This window comes from Terrapene carolina, unplaced genomic scaffold (genome assembly GCF_002925995.2).
Source record: "Terrapene carolina triunguis isolate 2854851 unplaced genomic scaffold, T_m_triunguis-2.0 Scaffold95, whole genome shotgun sequence".
NCBI classification, from domain to species: Eukaryota; Metazoa; Chordata; order Testudines; family Emydidae; genus Terrapene; species Terrapene triunguis.
In genome coordinates, this window is record NW_020664446.1 from 18,731,254 (window position 1) to 18,748,458 (window position 17,205).

Consider the following 17,205-nt stretch of genomic DNA (forward strand, 5'->3'; position numbering starts at 1 on the left):
ACCTTTTCATATATACCTTACTTGACCTCTTTTGTACAAGATTTGTTGCAACGATAGGACCGTGGTTGCAACAATGATCTATACGGTCACAGTTCATGTCAATAACGTCACAGCCATTTTGCTGCGAGTGCCAATGGAAGTCTTTCAAGAGAATCTACATACCCTCCTTGATGTTTTACAGACCCCAAGCTCTGGGAAGAGTTGCCATTCCAATTAACAAGTCCTTGCTGGAGCCTTCAAAAACCCACTAGCAGACCCTGACTTCAATACTACGAAGTGCCAAAAGAATGGACAGATGATATCAAGTCCCCCAGAAGGACACTGGTTATTTAACTCATACCAATACTGACTCTGGTGGTTATGACAGCTCATGAGTGTGCTCCCACCAGTCGCATCCTAAAGCCACTCTTAAAGGTGATGAACATAGGACTCTTTCTCTATGGGAGAAAGGCTTACTCCACAGAAGTGCTCCAAATAAGGATTCCCAATTATCAAGCTCTGTTGGAGAAGTATAACTTGATTAATTTTTCTGCGATCATTGAGTTTGCAGACAATTGCCAGAGAGGTATAGGGAGCAGTTCACCTCATCATCATGAAGATTTACGTATCCCCACAAATGCTTCAGTCCCTGGAGTAGTTGTTGGAGACATGGAACATTTGCAAGGGTATTCCTTTCTACCCTCTGAGCCAGCCATGACTCTAGTAATGGATGCATCAGTGAGTGGTTAGGACACTCATCTTGGCATGCTGAGTGCACAAGCCTGTGGTCATCTCAAGAAGGGTCTTTCCACATACACGTGCTGGCACTGTGAGCCAGTGTTCAAGACCTTTATGCCCACCATCAAGAATTGGGTAGTGCAAGTGGTTATCTACAACTCCAGTGCCACGTGTCCTCTCAACAGACCCGAGGTGCCAGATCTACTCAGTTGTGTCAGGAGGCAATCTGTTTATGGAACTTATGCATCAGAAATGGAGTGACACTGAAAGCTTTGAATATCCTGGAAGTGAAAAACGCCATTGTGAAGTGAAAAATGCAGGGTTTTTGTTGACCATCATGAGTAGTCTATCAGAAAGGACATCCTTCTCCAGGTCTTCCGGCAATGGGGGATATCTGATTATAGATTTATTCACCACCAACCTGAACAACAAGTGCAGAAGGTTTTGCTCCTGGTTCCATGACAGATGCTTTTCTTTTTCATGTCTGGTCAGCTGCTAATATATATTCTATCCAGGTCCTCTAATCCCCAGGGTAGTCAGAAACCTGGAAAAGAGAGAAGGCAGCGTTGATCCTAGTAGCAATGGCTTGGCCGAGTCAGTGCTGGTTCACAGACCTGCATTAACTTTCCATCAGGCCACCAATTAATTTCTTTTGCTAAAGGGCTTAGTCTGAGAATCAAGGTCAGTCTCTACCCCTCCCCCCCCCAAACCTTCAATCTCTCCACCTCATTGCATGGATGATTTCTGGCTAAATGCTAGTGGGAAAACTGTGTCCAAAGATGTCTAACCTTCCTGCTATTTATCAGAACAGGATTCTAGAACTACCTATGTAGCAAAGTGGAAGAGATTTTCTGTCACCTATCACCACATTGCATGGACATTACACCTACACTGGATTACTTGATACAACTGAAGTAATCAGGCCTTTCAATCAGTTCCATGAGGGTTCACCTGACTTGCATATCTGCAGTTCACATGCCAATAGAGGTGTTCTCAGAGTTCTCTTCTCCCCCCCTCCTCCCCCCCCGGCTTCCAGATATTTGAAAGGTCTAATCAATGGCTACCCTAAGGATAACGTGCCGCTCAGATTGCATCCGAAGTTCTTTACCTGAATTGAATCAATCTATTCAGTTTCTAGTATTTTTTTCCTAAACCTCATGTGACACTGAGCCAGTGAGGGTTAAGCAACCAGCAGGCTAAATGACCCAAAATCAGCCTTTAAGGACATACTAGAAAAGTATTTAAATGGTAAACAAGGCCTTTCCTTGAGGATAGTTAGCAAAGCCATGCTAAATTAGTAGCGTTCTTTAAATGTAAGACTGTATTGTCAGAGAATCAGAAGTAGATACTAATTGCATTTGTCTGTTTATCTGTATCTTATTAGAAGCTTAACAGTGTGATCTAATTAACTTGTAGAAGCTAAACTTTGGTTCCTGCCTGTAATGTTTCATTACTATATCATATTCAGAGTTTAAAAAAAAATGTTAACATTTAGATGAAACTTGTGGTGTAATATCATTCTTTATTTCTCTTTGAAGTTTGTAGTATACTACCTATGAACGGTTACCGTTTGAATAGTTAATTGCCTTATGCTAATGAAGGCAACTAGTTACCAGTGTGTGCCTAAAAAGTAGTTTTACTTCAAAGCAACGATGTATATTACCTATTCTTCATCCAAGAAATGTCTGCTGGGATCACTTGCTGCCAAAAGGTTTATCAGCTGAGCTTCAGCTATAAAAACTTTGGGACCTGATCCTTACTATCTCAGATCTGCGTAAACTTTGTCAGGGGAAGTTCAAGTTGCAAGACTGAGGTCTCCATGTCTATTCTGTATTATCCCTGCAAATTCTCATGGAAGAATTTGAACAAACTCTACACGTGGACTGCCTATATAGAATCTATTTAACTGATTCTGGAAGGACTTGTACAAACCAGCAGCCTCACCATCTCTGCTATGAAACTGACCTAAAAACTTTATTCATATCTGTATGTATAATCTTTTAAACATAGTAACTTTCCTATTTTTTAAAAAAAATCTTAAGATTAGTTAATAAGAATTGGCTATAGCTGTGTATTTGGGTAAGATCTGAAAATATTCATTGACCTGGTGAGTAATGTGTCCTATCTCTTGGGATTGGTAGAACTTTATATAAGGTTTTAAGTAACTCTCAGTTTATGGACTTGACTGTGTGGATGGGAGTCAAAGACTGGATTGCTTAAAGGGAAATATATTTTAGCTTCTGGGTAACGAGTAAGATAGTACAGAAACTGTTTTGTTACTGGCTTGGTGAATCTAATTAGAAGACTAGATCACCAGTTTGGGGGATCGTCTGCCCTATTCTTTGCAGTTTGCCCTGATTGAGCATTCTCAGTATAGCCCCTCCAGCGACACTTCACTCCGGTCACACTTCATTCTTCCAAAGTAGAGGAAACGCTTTATATTTCAGATGTTTGCCATTCTACCTTAACACCACTAAGGTGTTCAGAACCTCTCTAGTAAGGCTTACATAACCTATGCCAAAAGGGTCAAAGGTCAGCCAGTGTTAACACAGTATATATCACCCTGGATCTCTGACTGTCTCAAGCTTTGCTATGATCTTCTGCACGAGAGTAACAGCTGATTCCACCAGGGCCAACTCCACTTCATCACCCTTTCTGAGCAATATTCCCATCATGGACATAGGTGTAATGGTGACATGGTCGGCTGTACATTCCTTTTCCTGACATACCATCACTCAAGCCTCTGGTGATGATGCCAGATCGGCAAGTCCATGTTGCAGTCTCTGTTCAGATTATCTGAAGTCCCACCACCTGTAAGAGAAGTGCTACAGAGACCCCTAAGGTGGAATGTATATGTGCACAATCACTTGAAGAAAAAAATGGTTAGTTACCTACAGTAACTGTTCTTTGAGATGTGTTGTGCACATATGCATTCCAGGACCCTCCCTGCTACTTTGGTTAATATTGGCATAAGTTGTGAGAAGGAATGGAGAAGGAGGCAGTAGATATGCCCCTTTTATGCTCTTGGTTGGGCATGAGAGCAGGGATGTGTGTGCCACCTAGTGGTACTTCTGGCAAAAGTCTGATTCAAGTGCATTGCTGCCCATGTATTAAAAGAGGAATGTATATGTGCACAACACATACTGGTTTTATCAGACGAGTATATTGGTCTGTGGCTGGTGTATTTGTGTGTATGATGTATTGTGGAAAAGATTAGTATGACACTTCATCGTGGCATTTTATAAATTATTTTGCAAATATTTGATTTCTTCAAGTGTATGTACTCAATAAAATTATTCTGGGGATGGCATTCTTTAATCCGAAAAACATACATTTTTAAAAGCCCAAATTTCAATCATTTAAAGTGATCTGCTAGCTTTATTAGTTATGTTGTGTAGGATTTGTATAACTGCTACTAGGTCTAATTTTCTTGTGTGTACTGTAGATAAGCTAATTTTGAAAGAATTGGGAAAATACCCTTCTTTCTTTTTTCCTTCCAAATATATAATTCCTCTACTTTTGTCAGTTTGCAAATTAGTAGAATACTTACCAAATTGGTAAACATGGTGTCACTCGCTTGTAGATTGGCTAGTGTTTAGAACTAGATATTTCCTTTGAAAATACACTGCTTTGAAAGACTCCTTAGGGGAACCACAGGGCATGGCAGAAGTTTGTCACTTTTATCATACAAGATGTTTTGAGGATCGAAGAGCAAGCCTGCTCAGAACATACACTTCCACTTGCCTTCACAGCCTAGGGCACCCAATGATCAGGGGTACAGCATCTGTAAAAAAAAATCCTGAATCATGTAACAAAATGGCTCACCTGGGTAATATGTTGCATACAATAGGAGTGTAAAAGAAATAAAGGCAGGATGTCTGTTACCCATCTGTCCAGGGTAAATGGCTCTGTTTTTGTGCTCCTGGTATTAGTCTACTTCAAGGCCCTTCACGGCTAATCCCCATGCTACCTATTTTTTGATTCACTATTGAGAGGTTGACTCCCACCTCTGACTTACGATGCCAGCCTCGTTCACCCACTGGTTACGTTTTCAAACAAGCGCTTTAGTGCCTTGTCCCATGTTGCACCTCATGGTTGGAAAGAGCTCCCTGTAAACATCCTCAAAGCCACTTAATTGTTCTTCAAATCCCTCTTTAAAACTGTCCTTTGTCATGATGCCTACAAAAATCTTGGCAGTGGTAAGAATGCTAGTTTGCTGAGACAACTGTTATGCTGACCAGTGCTGTCTCATTGTTTCCTTGTACTTCTCTGTTGGTCAGTCTGAATCCATCGGTTGTCCTTTTATACTTAAATTGTAAGCACTTTGGGGCAGGGACCATCTTTTTGTTTTATGAAGCACAATGATGTCCTCGTCCATGACTGGGGTTCCTAAGTGCTACAATAATACTTGGGGAATGCGGGCAAAAAGAGTTGATTGAGCTTTTAAGTCCTGCTAGATCAAACTCACCTACATGTTCGGTAATGGCAGACCTTTCTGAATTCACAAAAATATCTTGAATTTGGGAAAACCACCGATACCCAGGATCTCATGGTTTAAATCCAGAGGTTCACTTTCATTGAAAAAAGATTTCAGAGGCAGCTGCATGTAAAATGGCAACTTTTTCTTAGTGATCAAGTTGGTATGATTGGAAGACTTCTTACCAATAATTTCCTGTCTGCTAGCAGTGACTGCCACAATTCTGAACGTCTGGGCTGCTCTCTCCTATTCTATTCTATTCTATTCTATTCTATTCTAAATCTATACATTTACATGGAGGTGGATCAGCATTTTGGCGCTGCGTGCTATGGCCATGCCTTCTCTTTTCCCACTTGCCACCAGATGTTATTCTAAATCTATACATTTACATAACATTCTTAACAAATACTCTGAATGTAATGAAATAACTGTGTACATTAGACCAAGAAAGACACTTGTGGTAATGATTTCATTTAATATCTGGCCTTTGGCTCATGAGCCACTTAGAGTGGGTAGAAGTGTGGGAGCTGCTAGTAGAAAGGGAATTATTGGTAAGAAATTTTCCGTTCTGCAGCCCTGTGTCTCCTATAATTCTGGATGTTCGGGAAGTAGTGAGCAGTGAATGGATGTAGGGAGGGTTAAGAAAAAAGTTTGATAGGAAAGAAAGTACCACCTCTTTTTCATAAGCTCGCTCTAAAGTGTGCATTATTTCTGGGTTACTGCCTGCAGGAGGTAGGCAGACAGTTCACCTTAAACTGCTTAATGAAGGTGCTAGCTATAGACCAAGTTGCCACTTGGCAAATTTCCTAAGTGGGCACACTTGCTTATTCAGCCCATGAGGTTGCTAGGGATCTTCTGGAGTGCACCTTGAAACAGGAGCCTCTGATGCTTTGTAGAATTCCACAATGCACAGTCTAATCCACGTAGCAATGGAGGACTTGGACGTTGCGTCCCTGGCATTTTTGGTGGAAGGACACAGAGAGCATGATCTCATGGAATCTGTTTGCTTGAGAGAGACTTTCAACGCTCTTCTGACATTTAAGGTGTGCTGCGTCTTTTCAGTTGGATGTAGTGGTTTTGGATAGAACAAAAGAAGAACCTTTTTGAAAGCATGGAAGGAGAAATTAACTTTAGGGGGGAAAGGATTCTGTCATCCTGAGCACTACCTTGTCCTTGTGGAACACTCAATAAGGCTCCTGTATAGATGAGGCTGCCAGCTCCTACACTTGTCTGGCGGATGTGACAGCTATTAAGAAACAAGTCTTAATGGATTAGTAAAATGCCAGCATGGAAGTCAAAGGCTTGAAGGGATGGTTGTTGAGGCCCCCAACGCTTGCTGTAGGCCCCATTTTGGAAAAAGTGGCCTGGCCTCTGGTCTGGCTGACTGGATTGCTCAGCGGAATCTGGCTACGTGAGGGTTGTCTTCCAGGGAGCCCAAGGATCCTGAGAAAGAGTATGCTATTAAGAGCAGACACCTGATGTGCAATGGTACTGGAATGAAGACCCCTGTCTATGCCTTGGAGAAAATCCAAAATGTCTGGGCTTCCTGGATTTTTGGGATTTGCATTGTGTTCTTGGCAGCTGTTGACTTTGGATCTGATGGAGAAGTACGCTTTCAGTATTGATGCTGTCCTAGAGGAAAGCAATGTCTTAACTCTGGAGGACAGACCCAGATCTTCTAGCACTTCGCTTTCAATAGCCAGGTTGTTAGCTGATGCTGTTCCGGGTCTGGATGAAGAAGACAGCATTGTGAGGAAACTGTCTGATTTCCACAGAAGCTTGAGTAGAGGCTCCAATTTCAGGTCTATATGGTCTGAAAACCATTTCTTGTTGTGTTTTCTGGACCACCTTCAAGAGTAGTGGAAAGGGTGGCAATTTGTATAGTAGATCCTGTGGCCAACTGTGTGATAAGGCATCTATCCCCATGGATCTGGGATTGTCTCCCTGGTGAAGTATTTCAACTTCTCTGTGTCCGTATGATGTGCTCACAGGTCAGTTGAAGGGAGGTTGAATGTCTGAAAGATGAGATTGAAAACCTTCTGATTCAGGCACCACTTAGAATTGTTGATCCTGCACCTGCTGAGCCAGTCTGCCTTTCAGTTCAGATCCCCTTTTATGTGGATAACTGTGAGGGAAAGGAGAAACTGCTCCACAAACCTTATTATTTTCTTCCACATGTAGTACCGAGCTCCTTGTTTTCCATTGGTTATTTAAATATATAGCTGTAGTTGTATTGTCTGACTGAACCAGAACATGGTTCCCTTTTAGGGCAGATTGGAACCATTGCAGAGCCACTCATCTCTAGGATGCTTATCCTGTGAGCCCTTTCCTCGAGGTTCCAGGAGTCTTGATCTGTTTGGGTCTCCAAGTGTGTTCCCCAGCCCTGCAGGCTGGCGTCAGTTGTGAGAACTTGAGGATCTGGAAGACAGGTGGCATGCTTTTGTGAACACTGTTGTAGGCTGACCACCAGTGTAGGGAGTTGATCATTTGTGTCAGAACCTATACTTCATGTGTTCCAGGGAGTGGTATTACACTTTTTGGGTGAAGGCCTAATGTGTATAGGGATCACCTCATGGGTAGTCATACAACACCAGGAGGCCCAGCAGTTGAAGACGCAGTGCTATGGGAGGCCTTCTGTGCTCCAGAGCAAGATGATAGAATCCTGGATTTTCATGAACGTTTAATGATTTATAGATCTTTGCTACCAAGGTGTCTGTTTCTACTCCCAGGTGAGTTTTTTTGTTTGTTTTTGTTTTTTCTGGTCGACTGAATCAAGGAACTTTTTTTGATGATGAAGCTACACACCTGTAAGAAATTCAGTGTCCGAGACATAGCTCTATGTGCTGATGATGGTGATGGAGTGCTGATCAGCATTTTGTCCAGGAAGGGGTACAGGTAGGTTCCCTCTGATCTCAGTCTACCCATAATCACCACCAACATCTGTGTAAAAACCCTGGGGGTTGAGGACAGGAGTGTTCGGTACTGATGTTTCTTGCTGTAGACAAACTTCAAAAGTTTGCAGTGACATGGCCTGATAGGATGTGTAGGTATGCATCTGCTAGATCCATTAAAGTTAGGAAATGTTTTGTCCTATCCATCTCTGGAGAGAGAGCACTATAGAGGCCAGAGTCTCCATCTGAAACTTTTCCTTCTTCCACTTGTTGAGCCTTCTGAGCTCAAGTATGGCTCTGATACCAGCCCCTCCCCAGTGCACTTCTGGACAGTGAAGAAGATGAAGTAGAACCCAGAGAACCTTTTCTTCTGAGGGAATTCTTTCTATCACTCCCATATCCAGACGATGAGATTTTGTTCTAGATCAAACTGCATATTACGGGGTCTTTGGAAATGGGTGACAGGATGAAAAATGTATGAGGTGAGGGATTCCACTCAATTCCACTGTTTTCCTTTGGAGAGTCTGTCCCTTCTCTGATACCTCTGTGAATACATATGCCAGTAAGAGCATTTCTCTCTTGAGGGCTGGTCTGTTGTCTCTAGTGGTGAAGGGAGAGACTGTATGGGTTTTGCAACGTTGTCAGCCACCACCTTTCCAGCTTTTCTCCAAAAAGGAGGGAGCATGTAAAGTTGGCCAAGCATAAGACCTGCTTGAAGTGGATATCCACTTCCAGGATTGGAGCCATAGGTGGTGCCTGGCTATTGGGCTGGAATCCTTGGCTTAGGCTGAGAACTTCATTGTATCCATTGAGGTGTCAGCTACAAATCCTGTTGCTAGGGTGACTTTCTTTAAAATTGAACCAAGGTTGAGGTGATCTCTGTCCTTGAGGACTCTGAGCTCTAGCCAGGAGAGAGATGCTATTGCAAAGCAGATAGCTACCTGGGATGCACTGAGGGTGGTGAGGCCTCAAAGTCTCTTTTTGAGAGTGGCCTCCCTCTTTCTATCTGTGAAGTCCTTGGGGTAGAACTTGCCTTTTCAGGGAATTACCATATCCCTTGCAAGAGATGCTACAGCAGCATCAACCAGTGGCATTTCAGCAATAGAGTCCTTCGGTTTTTGAATGATGTAGAGCCTGAGGGTTGCTCTTGTTAATGTGCTTGCCTTTTTCAGGTGTATTCCTTTAAGCCTTAATCACTTCCTCAAAGGAGGGGTGAAGGGGTATTGCAGTCTTAAGAGGATTTTAAGGGGAGAATTTAATCTGAGACTTACTTGTTCAGGTTGAATTTGAATAGTGAAGACAACCTTACTGCTCATACTCTGGAATTTCTCATGGAGGGAAACGTCTGATGTATTCTTTGAAGCCAATAGCTTGCCTTCCTCAGTGGGAGGGAGAAGAGGAGGGGGAAGTCAGAACTTGTACCTCCTGGATTTTCTGGTGTTTTTCCCCCTTTTTTTTGTCCCTTTACTTTTAGCTTTTTTAGCTATTTTTCGATGTGTTGGGTGTGTAGAAGTTCTGCTTTTGCATTGAGGCGTTGTAAAACTTGCCTTCCTTAGGGTCTGAAGCCCTCTCAAGAGATCTGTGTTTGAATACTCCCCCTCTGGGAACCATTCCCTCACAAGAGGGTGGAGGGGACTCATCAGGGCCCTCTTGGGCAAATTGGGGGGAAAGGGTAGAAGCCCAATTCTTTAAGACTTGTGGCGAGGGATAGGGTGGACAGACTTGTGACCCTACAAACCTCCCTCTTTGTTCTTCAGGGGTAACCTGGGACTTAGCCCTGAATTGACTGCTTGGGGTCCTCCTTGTTATTGAAGCCTCTCCTTGCTCTGCAAATCGAGCATCATTTGGCTTTCACATCACTTGGCTTCTCTGCCATACCTGAATAGGGGCATTGGAGCAGGCAGGGAGATGCTGCAGCCAAGAGTCAGGCTGGGTTAAACCACCAAACTGTTAACTGACCCAGGGAGGAGCAGTACGCTGAAAAGATGAAACTGCTCACTACTGTCCAAGCTGAGAAGAAAAAAAAATTAAATAACGAATGAGGGCAGGAGCAATTGAACAGCCTGTTGCTGCAGAAGCAGAATATCTGTTGACAAGCGGGAACAGAGGGGCAATGGTCAGAACGTATGGTGCCAAAACACTGATCTGCCTCTGAGCTGCAGCCCAGACATCCAGAATTGTGGGAGAAGCTGGGTTGCAGAATCAACTTTTTTCTGTTAGATTAAAGCAGCGGTTCTCAAACTGTGGGTTGGGACCCCAAAGTGGGTCATGACCCTGTTTTAATGGGGTCGCCAGGGCTGGTGTTAGACTTGCTGGGGTCTGGGGCTGAAGCCAAAAAACTGCCTCACCCAGGGCTGAGGATAAAGCCTGAGGGCTTCAGCCCTGGGTGGCAGGGCTCAGGTTACAGCCCCACCCGCCCAGGGCTGAAGCTCTCAAAATTCGGCTTCACCCCCCTCCCCCAGGAGGGTGGGGCTCGGGCTTTGGCCCCCCCCTGCCCAGAGCAGAGGGGCTTGGGCTTCGGTGCCCCTTCCTGGGATCATGTAGTAATTTTTGTTGTCAGAAAGGGGTTGTGGTGCATTAAAGTTTGAGAAATCCTGGATTAAAGCATGGACTGTAGTCCAGGCCCCTCATGCTCTGCTGCAGAATTTAGGTCCAACTTGTCACAACATACTTGGGTGCTACAACGTTCTAATGTGACATACTGGTAACTTTGCAACAGCTTTTCCGTTTTTAAAAAAATATATTTTTTAATAACTTCAGACAAAATAATACAATCTATACAGTAACCCCTGTTTTTATTTAAATATTTATGCTGTCTCTAGTTTCATTTTCTGATTCTAACATGCCACATATCTATGTTAATCTTAATAGATAACTGCATTATAGAAGCCCTGACAGTGAGAGAAGAGCTAGGGATTTTGGCAGTGGAATGGGGACAACTGGAGCTCTTTATCTGGAGAAGTGTTGGAGGAATTGGGATAAAGGAGACCGGCTATCTCTCTCTGAGCTGTTGTTTAAGGTTATGTGAAAGATCAAGGAAGACTACATTGTTTTACTTCATATTTAGTTCCTGTTTGAAAAGCTTTTTCTTCACAAGCATAAGTACGTGACACATTTTTGAAAACAAAAGTTTAGGTTTTGGAGCATTGTTCAGTGACATAGGATTTTGTGGAAAATTCTTTGGCGGCACATTCACAGAATGCATCCTGACTAGTGAAAGAGGGTGCAAGAGGGAGAGAAGAGCAGACATAGCATTTTATAGGAAGACCATGTGACTACAAGGCATAAAAACATACTACTTGTACATACTTTGACTCTTTCCTCCATTCTTGAGTTCTGCTCATATGGTTTATGAGTAGTGCCCTACTAAATTCCAAACCATGAAAAACGCATCATAGGTGTGAAATCTGGTCTCCCCCTGTGAAATCTGGTCTTTTGTGTGCTTTTACCCTATACTGTACCAATTTCATGGGGGAGACCAGAGTTTTTCAAATTGGGAGTCCTGACCCAAAAGGGAGTTGCAGTGGGGTCACAAAGTTATTTTACAGGGGATCGTGGTATTACCACCCTTACTTCTGCACTGCTGCCTTCAGAGCTGGGCGGCTGGAGAATGCCGGCTGCTGACTGAGGGCCCAGTTCTACAGGCAGCAGCACAGAAGTAAGGGTGGCAATACCATACCATGCCATCCTTACTTCTGCGCTGCTGCTGGCAGCAGACTGCCTTCAGAGCGGGGCTCGTGGCCAACAGCTGCTGCTCTCTGGCCACTGACCTCTGAAGGCAGCGCTGCCACCTGCAGCAGCGAAGAAGTAAGGGTAGCAGTACCACAATACCCCCTACAATAATCTTGCGACCCTCCCACAACTGCTTTTTGGGTCAGGACCCCTACGATTACAACACCATGAAATTTCAGATTTAAATAGCTGAAATCATGGAATTTACTATTTTAAAATCCTGTGACTGTGAAATTGAGCAAAATGGACCGTGAATTTGGTAGGGCCTTATTTATGAGCAATGAAGGAGTTGAATATATGGGGACAAATTTTTGTAGTATCCAGTTTTGACTGGGTGCAGTGTGTGGTGAGGTGCTGTAGAGGAACTAGTTGCAACTTCTTGATTGTGAGGCCAATTCCAGGACGGCTGTAAACTACTCTGGCCAGCTATAGCCCTGGAGGGCTATTACGCCAATCATGAAACCTAGACTGCGGTAACTTTGAGGCCCTTATTCTTGACATATGTCCCCTTTGTTGGGAGCTGTAGGAGTTGGTGGTATAGGAACTGGCTATTCTGAGTATTCCCAGTCAAAAAGATCCATAGGCATTACAAACCCATGCACCGCCAGAGTGGAACAAAGGAACTGGATCTGACCAACAAATCTAGCCCACGATTTCCTTCCATATATTTAAGGATATTTCCATTGAAATATTTTTCTTCTATGAAAAATATTTCTATCTTCTCTATGGCATCTCTAAATCAACCACACATTGCCATGTTGTCCTAAAATTGCCAACTACAAAATTTGGAACTAGTACTAAAGAGGAGGAGTCAAAGGGAATTTTGTTCCTCATAGGAGGGGTAAGATGACACAGGCTGGATACAGGATTGAATAAAATAATGTACATTCTTGTTGTTCAGATGTTGAGCCCCCCATTACTTGAACAAAGTTGAAATTAACTTTCACCTTTATTGTTATTGTAAATTACATTGAGAAAGTCTTGAAATTCTGTTAAAATCTTGAAAATATGAACCTTCACTGAACTAAGTTCATAAATGACTTAATGGATTGGAATCCAATTAATCAAGATTTGTAGAAGGTTTGACTGATTTTAGCAACTAGATTGATACAAAGGTTATACTTTAACTTCTATCTATAGCATAGTCAGTTAATAAATCCTTCAGTCTTAACACTTAATCCTTAGATTATTGCACTTTAATGTGCCTCAGGTTATGCTAACAAACTTCAATCTAGAATGACACAGGCTGCATCGCCTTTCTTCTTTTTTGTGTGGATCTTAGTGTGCTCTAGGAGGACAGCTATCAAAAGACTTAAGCATATTCCTAATTAGTGCTGTTTATCCAGTGAATAATTCAGCTGTACTTTCTGCAAGCAAACTGCCCTAGGTAATATTTTTCTGTCACGACTCTTGGAAACTTCAACATCCACTTTTCAATAGATTATTTCCAGTACCTAAACATCAAAGCCACTCAGCAGTAGTAGTCTTTTCCCATTGCATTTGTGTTTATAAGTAAAAGCTGTTATAACTGAGATTTTGATTAGATTAGATTTAAGAATTGTAAAGCTCATAAAGCAAAATACTCTCTTCTGAAGAACAAGAAAGAAGTTGCTCCCTTGATTATACTCCAGACCAAGACATTCAATATTGAAACTATGAGATCAGCCATACAGCTGATATTTTTGGACTGCTCTGCCTTTCCTGAATAGGACCTTCTTGACCCTTGTTTTGGGCTTCAGATTTGTTTGAAAGCAGGCTAATCCAAGTCATAAAGATGTTACCTTTTGAAATAAGATGGATTTGTATTGCTTCCAAGGATAGAAAACCATTCAGTTTTCAGATTTGGCACAAACTCAAGAACAGACCGAATCAAGCTCCTGAAGAGCCTGCACCTTTTAGCTCAGCTTTAGCAGACTGACCTATTCAAAAGCATTCAAATATTAAAAATCTTTTGGAAATACTGGTCTTGATGTGAGACTTTGCAAGAGGGCTTATTGTCAGATGCTTGTGGGAGACAATTCAAATGCAGAGGCATCATTGTGACTGCAGCTTCTACTGAGCCACAAGGAGCGCAGTCAAACAAGGTGAAGAAGAAAAGGAATAGCTGCTTCTCCCGATTATCAAATAAATAGATGCTTATTTTGCAACCATTAATGACTTGATTTTCTGTGAAGTAACAAAGCTCTCTAAAGATTTTTTGGGCATGGGGGCTGGGGCAGGTGGTTTAGAACTTTTTGTTTCCAACAAACTGGGATAAACATAGCCATATTTGAAAATGGCTAAGGTGGAACATTAACTGCTTTTACTTCAGGTATTTCTCAAAGGTACTACCTGAACATTTTGTTTCACCAGATAATCCTGTTTTGCGAAGGTTGAATGTCAGTTTTAGACACCTTTTATAGATCGTTCCTAAAAGTTAGTTCCCTCAGCACTTCCTGTTTGTTTTGGAAAGTACTAGATCTCCTATTTTCTTTCTTTGGTGCTCCTGTGATACGGTGATCTACCCCATCAGTACTTAGAGCAAATGAAGAGGTAAGTGGTATTACTCAGCATAGTCCCATTTGCCTTTTGTGTAGCTCCTGTAGCACACCTCACCCTTTATCGCCCTCCCTTGATGAAATAGTGCCAATTTTTGCTTGTGGGTGAGCTAATGTCCAGAGATTTCTTAGTAGTGTATCAAGTTGAGTAACTTGCATAAGCTGCATACAGTTCTTAATGTGTCTTAAATTGCAGTGAAATACTAATCTTTGGATCCTGTTGTCAAACTCATCTTGCAATTTGTACACCCTCTCCCCAAAGTTCCACGTTAATGATTATTAACCATTGCATTCTTTAGCCCTGAAGTAAAAATCTGTATCTTGTCATTATATAAAGCAGTTTGAACAGTATGGATAACTTTTTCAACTTGCTCCAGATATTAAACTTAAAGCAAAGTTTCAGTTAAGTTCATATTGTTTCATAGTAATTAAATATCTTCATGCTAAGCATTACATTTTGGGTGAGAATGCTGCATCAAGCAGCAAAGACATTTGTCAAACATCGACACTATAGCTTTGTATGAATAGTAACTCTTTGCATTACAGTAGTACCTAGTGACCAAATAGGTTTGTGGCCCCATTGTACTAAGCATTGTTGAGATATGTAGTAAGAATCCTAGCCCCAAAGAGACTAATGTCAAGGTGGGAGAAACTATTTCTACTTTACAGATGAGAAATTGTGGCACAGAGAAACTGACTTGCTGAAGATTAGGCAGGGAGTTTGTGGCAGAGCTGGAAAGTGAACCCCGATCTCCTGAGTCACAGTAAAGTGTCTTAACCACAGATCAGTTTTCTTCTTATGTCTAACACAAATCTGTTGCAAACAGTTACCTATTGAGATATTTCTTTAGAATTAAAAACTAGATGTAGAAATCCTTCTGGAGACCGAATGTGAGTGCTTGAATAATAACTGAGGCTTTTTAGGTACCTGAGCATGGGGACTACCAGCTCTATTTTTAGTCTTAAGACAGAGGAAAACATGAAATTATTCATCATGTCTAACTTTTCAGGTACCAAAGCAGTCTGATCTGCTGTGTCAACCTGATAACCCAAATCGCCAAGTTGAAAATCCGGGTGGAAAGAAACAAGTGTCTTACAGAACAGAAATTGTTGGTGGTGTTCCCATCATTACACCTACTCAGGTAATAGCTTCATAACAAGTAAGGAAATGTTGTTAGTGGAAGAGTTGTGCTATGTGTCTGTCTTGTCAGGATACTGTGACATACATTTATTTTATCAATAATAAATTTGTCAACCCCATCCATCCTCATCCAGAAGACTCATACTCTCATAAGCTTGCTTTTTAAATATTTATCTGATATGGTATCTAGGTGTCACTTCGACCGTTTTACTTTTCTGTGACTGTATGAAAGATTATACTTTTAAGTGTTGACTTTTTTACTTCCAAGAATTAGACCCTCTATATGAGTTTGAATTTCTTGGCGTGAAATGAGTTTCTGGCATTGACAATGTCAAAGTTGTTCAAGTTAGTTGATTACTGAAGTTAACTGGTATACTTGTTTTTGCATTTTGCAATGGAGAAAGGAAAGATACTGATTTGGCTCAGAAAGCCAAGATTTTTATAAATGGTGTGCTAGAAACCTGATTTAAAATAAAAAGTTAGTAATGGTTTTATCTAAAAGTAGATACACAGTAATTCTACTGAGTTTGACACCCTGTGTACTATTTTATCCTCTTGAGTCACATTGGGGGATTGGTTGTTCTGAAGACTTGCATGACTGGCCCTAATCATAGTTTTGGAATTATCTAGACTGCTCTACTCCTCAACAAAGTCACTCCATGGATTAACTTTTTTTAAAAGGAGTAAAGATTTTGTTTCTTAGGTCTTCAACATACTATTTTTAATTGCTTTATCTGTTATAATATGTTTATAATCTGTTTTCAGACTGTGTAGTTTTGAGGAGTGCCTGGAGTACTCCAGCAGGCCTTATGTAGATAATTGTCACATTGATATTACTGCTATACTGCAGTGTCAAGTATTTGATGCTTCTAAACAAATCAGATAGGGTTTGTGGGCACAGGGTGGACCAAATACCAAATTTAGGGAACCAAATACACTTTCATTTTCTGTTTTTAGATCACTGGGCTTTAGAGCAAACGCTGAACATCCTGAACCTTTCTCTGCTTCATTCTAGAAAGAAGAATTAAATGAATGTGGGGAAGGAGGTGACAGAAATTACTTGAAACGGTCACAAAGCCACCTTCCTTACTTTACTGCTAAACCTCCCCCAGACAATGCTGTTATCAAAGCTGGCTATTGTGTTAAACAAGGCGCTGTGGTAAGTGATTTGGAGAATAATGCATTCCTCTTGTGAAGAACAGAAGCCCAAAAGTTATTAGTTACTTTCCGTATTATACTGAGATCAATTGATACTGATTTTTGGTTTTTACCAAATAACACTAAAGTTGTTAAAATATTGAGGGTAGTTAGAATTAGAATTTTATCAAATGGGTGTTCTTCAGTACTAGTAGTAGTATGTGTTTTATCTCTGTATTGGTATTCTCTCAACTTTTGTGGGGGTTTTGGTGCTTTCACATGTTTTTGTATTAGGCTAAAATTTGAGACCTTTTGGACAGGAAAACATTCCTGGATATGGGTTTTAGGCTAAGTGTGTAATTAAGGGATGCTCTTTGGCATGAGCATGTGCAGTTATCTTTTTGTAATGAAAGGTGTACAGAAGGTATCTGGACTGAAGCAAGAGTTTACTGTGTGCAGGATTTATAAAGGGTGAAGTGGTTAGGGAAAGTTTTTAGGTGTTCTATGTGGTTTAGAAGAGAAATTGTGCAATTCCAAAAATGTGCAGGAGATCGGTATCTAGCCAAACAGTTC

The 17,205-nt window shown here is 41.5% G+C and overlaps 1 protein-coding gene across 3 annotated transcripts in view; it reads left to right on the top strand.

Moving 5' to 3' along the window:
* The window catches only part of PLEKHA1 (pleckstrin homology domain containing A1), an 80,943-nt gene that overhangs the window by 42,332 nt on the left and 21,406 nt on the right, over positions 1 to 17,205 (top strand). For all 3 annotated transcript variants that reach the window (XM_024216982.3, XM_024216983.3, XM_024216984.3), the window contains exons 6-7: positions 15,365 to 15,496; positions 16,511 to 16,654. In XM_024216982.3, the coding sequence (XP_024072750.1) occupies positions 15,365 to 15,496; positions 16,511 to 16,654 (276 nt within the window). The remainder of the gene's footprint in view (positions 1 to 15,364; positions 15,497 to 16,510; positions 16,655 to 17,205) is intronic.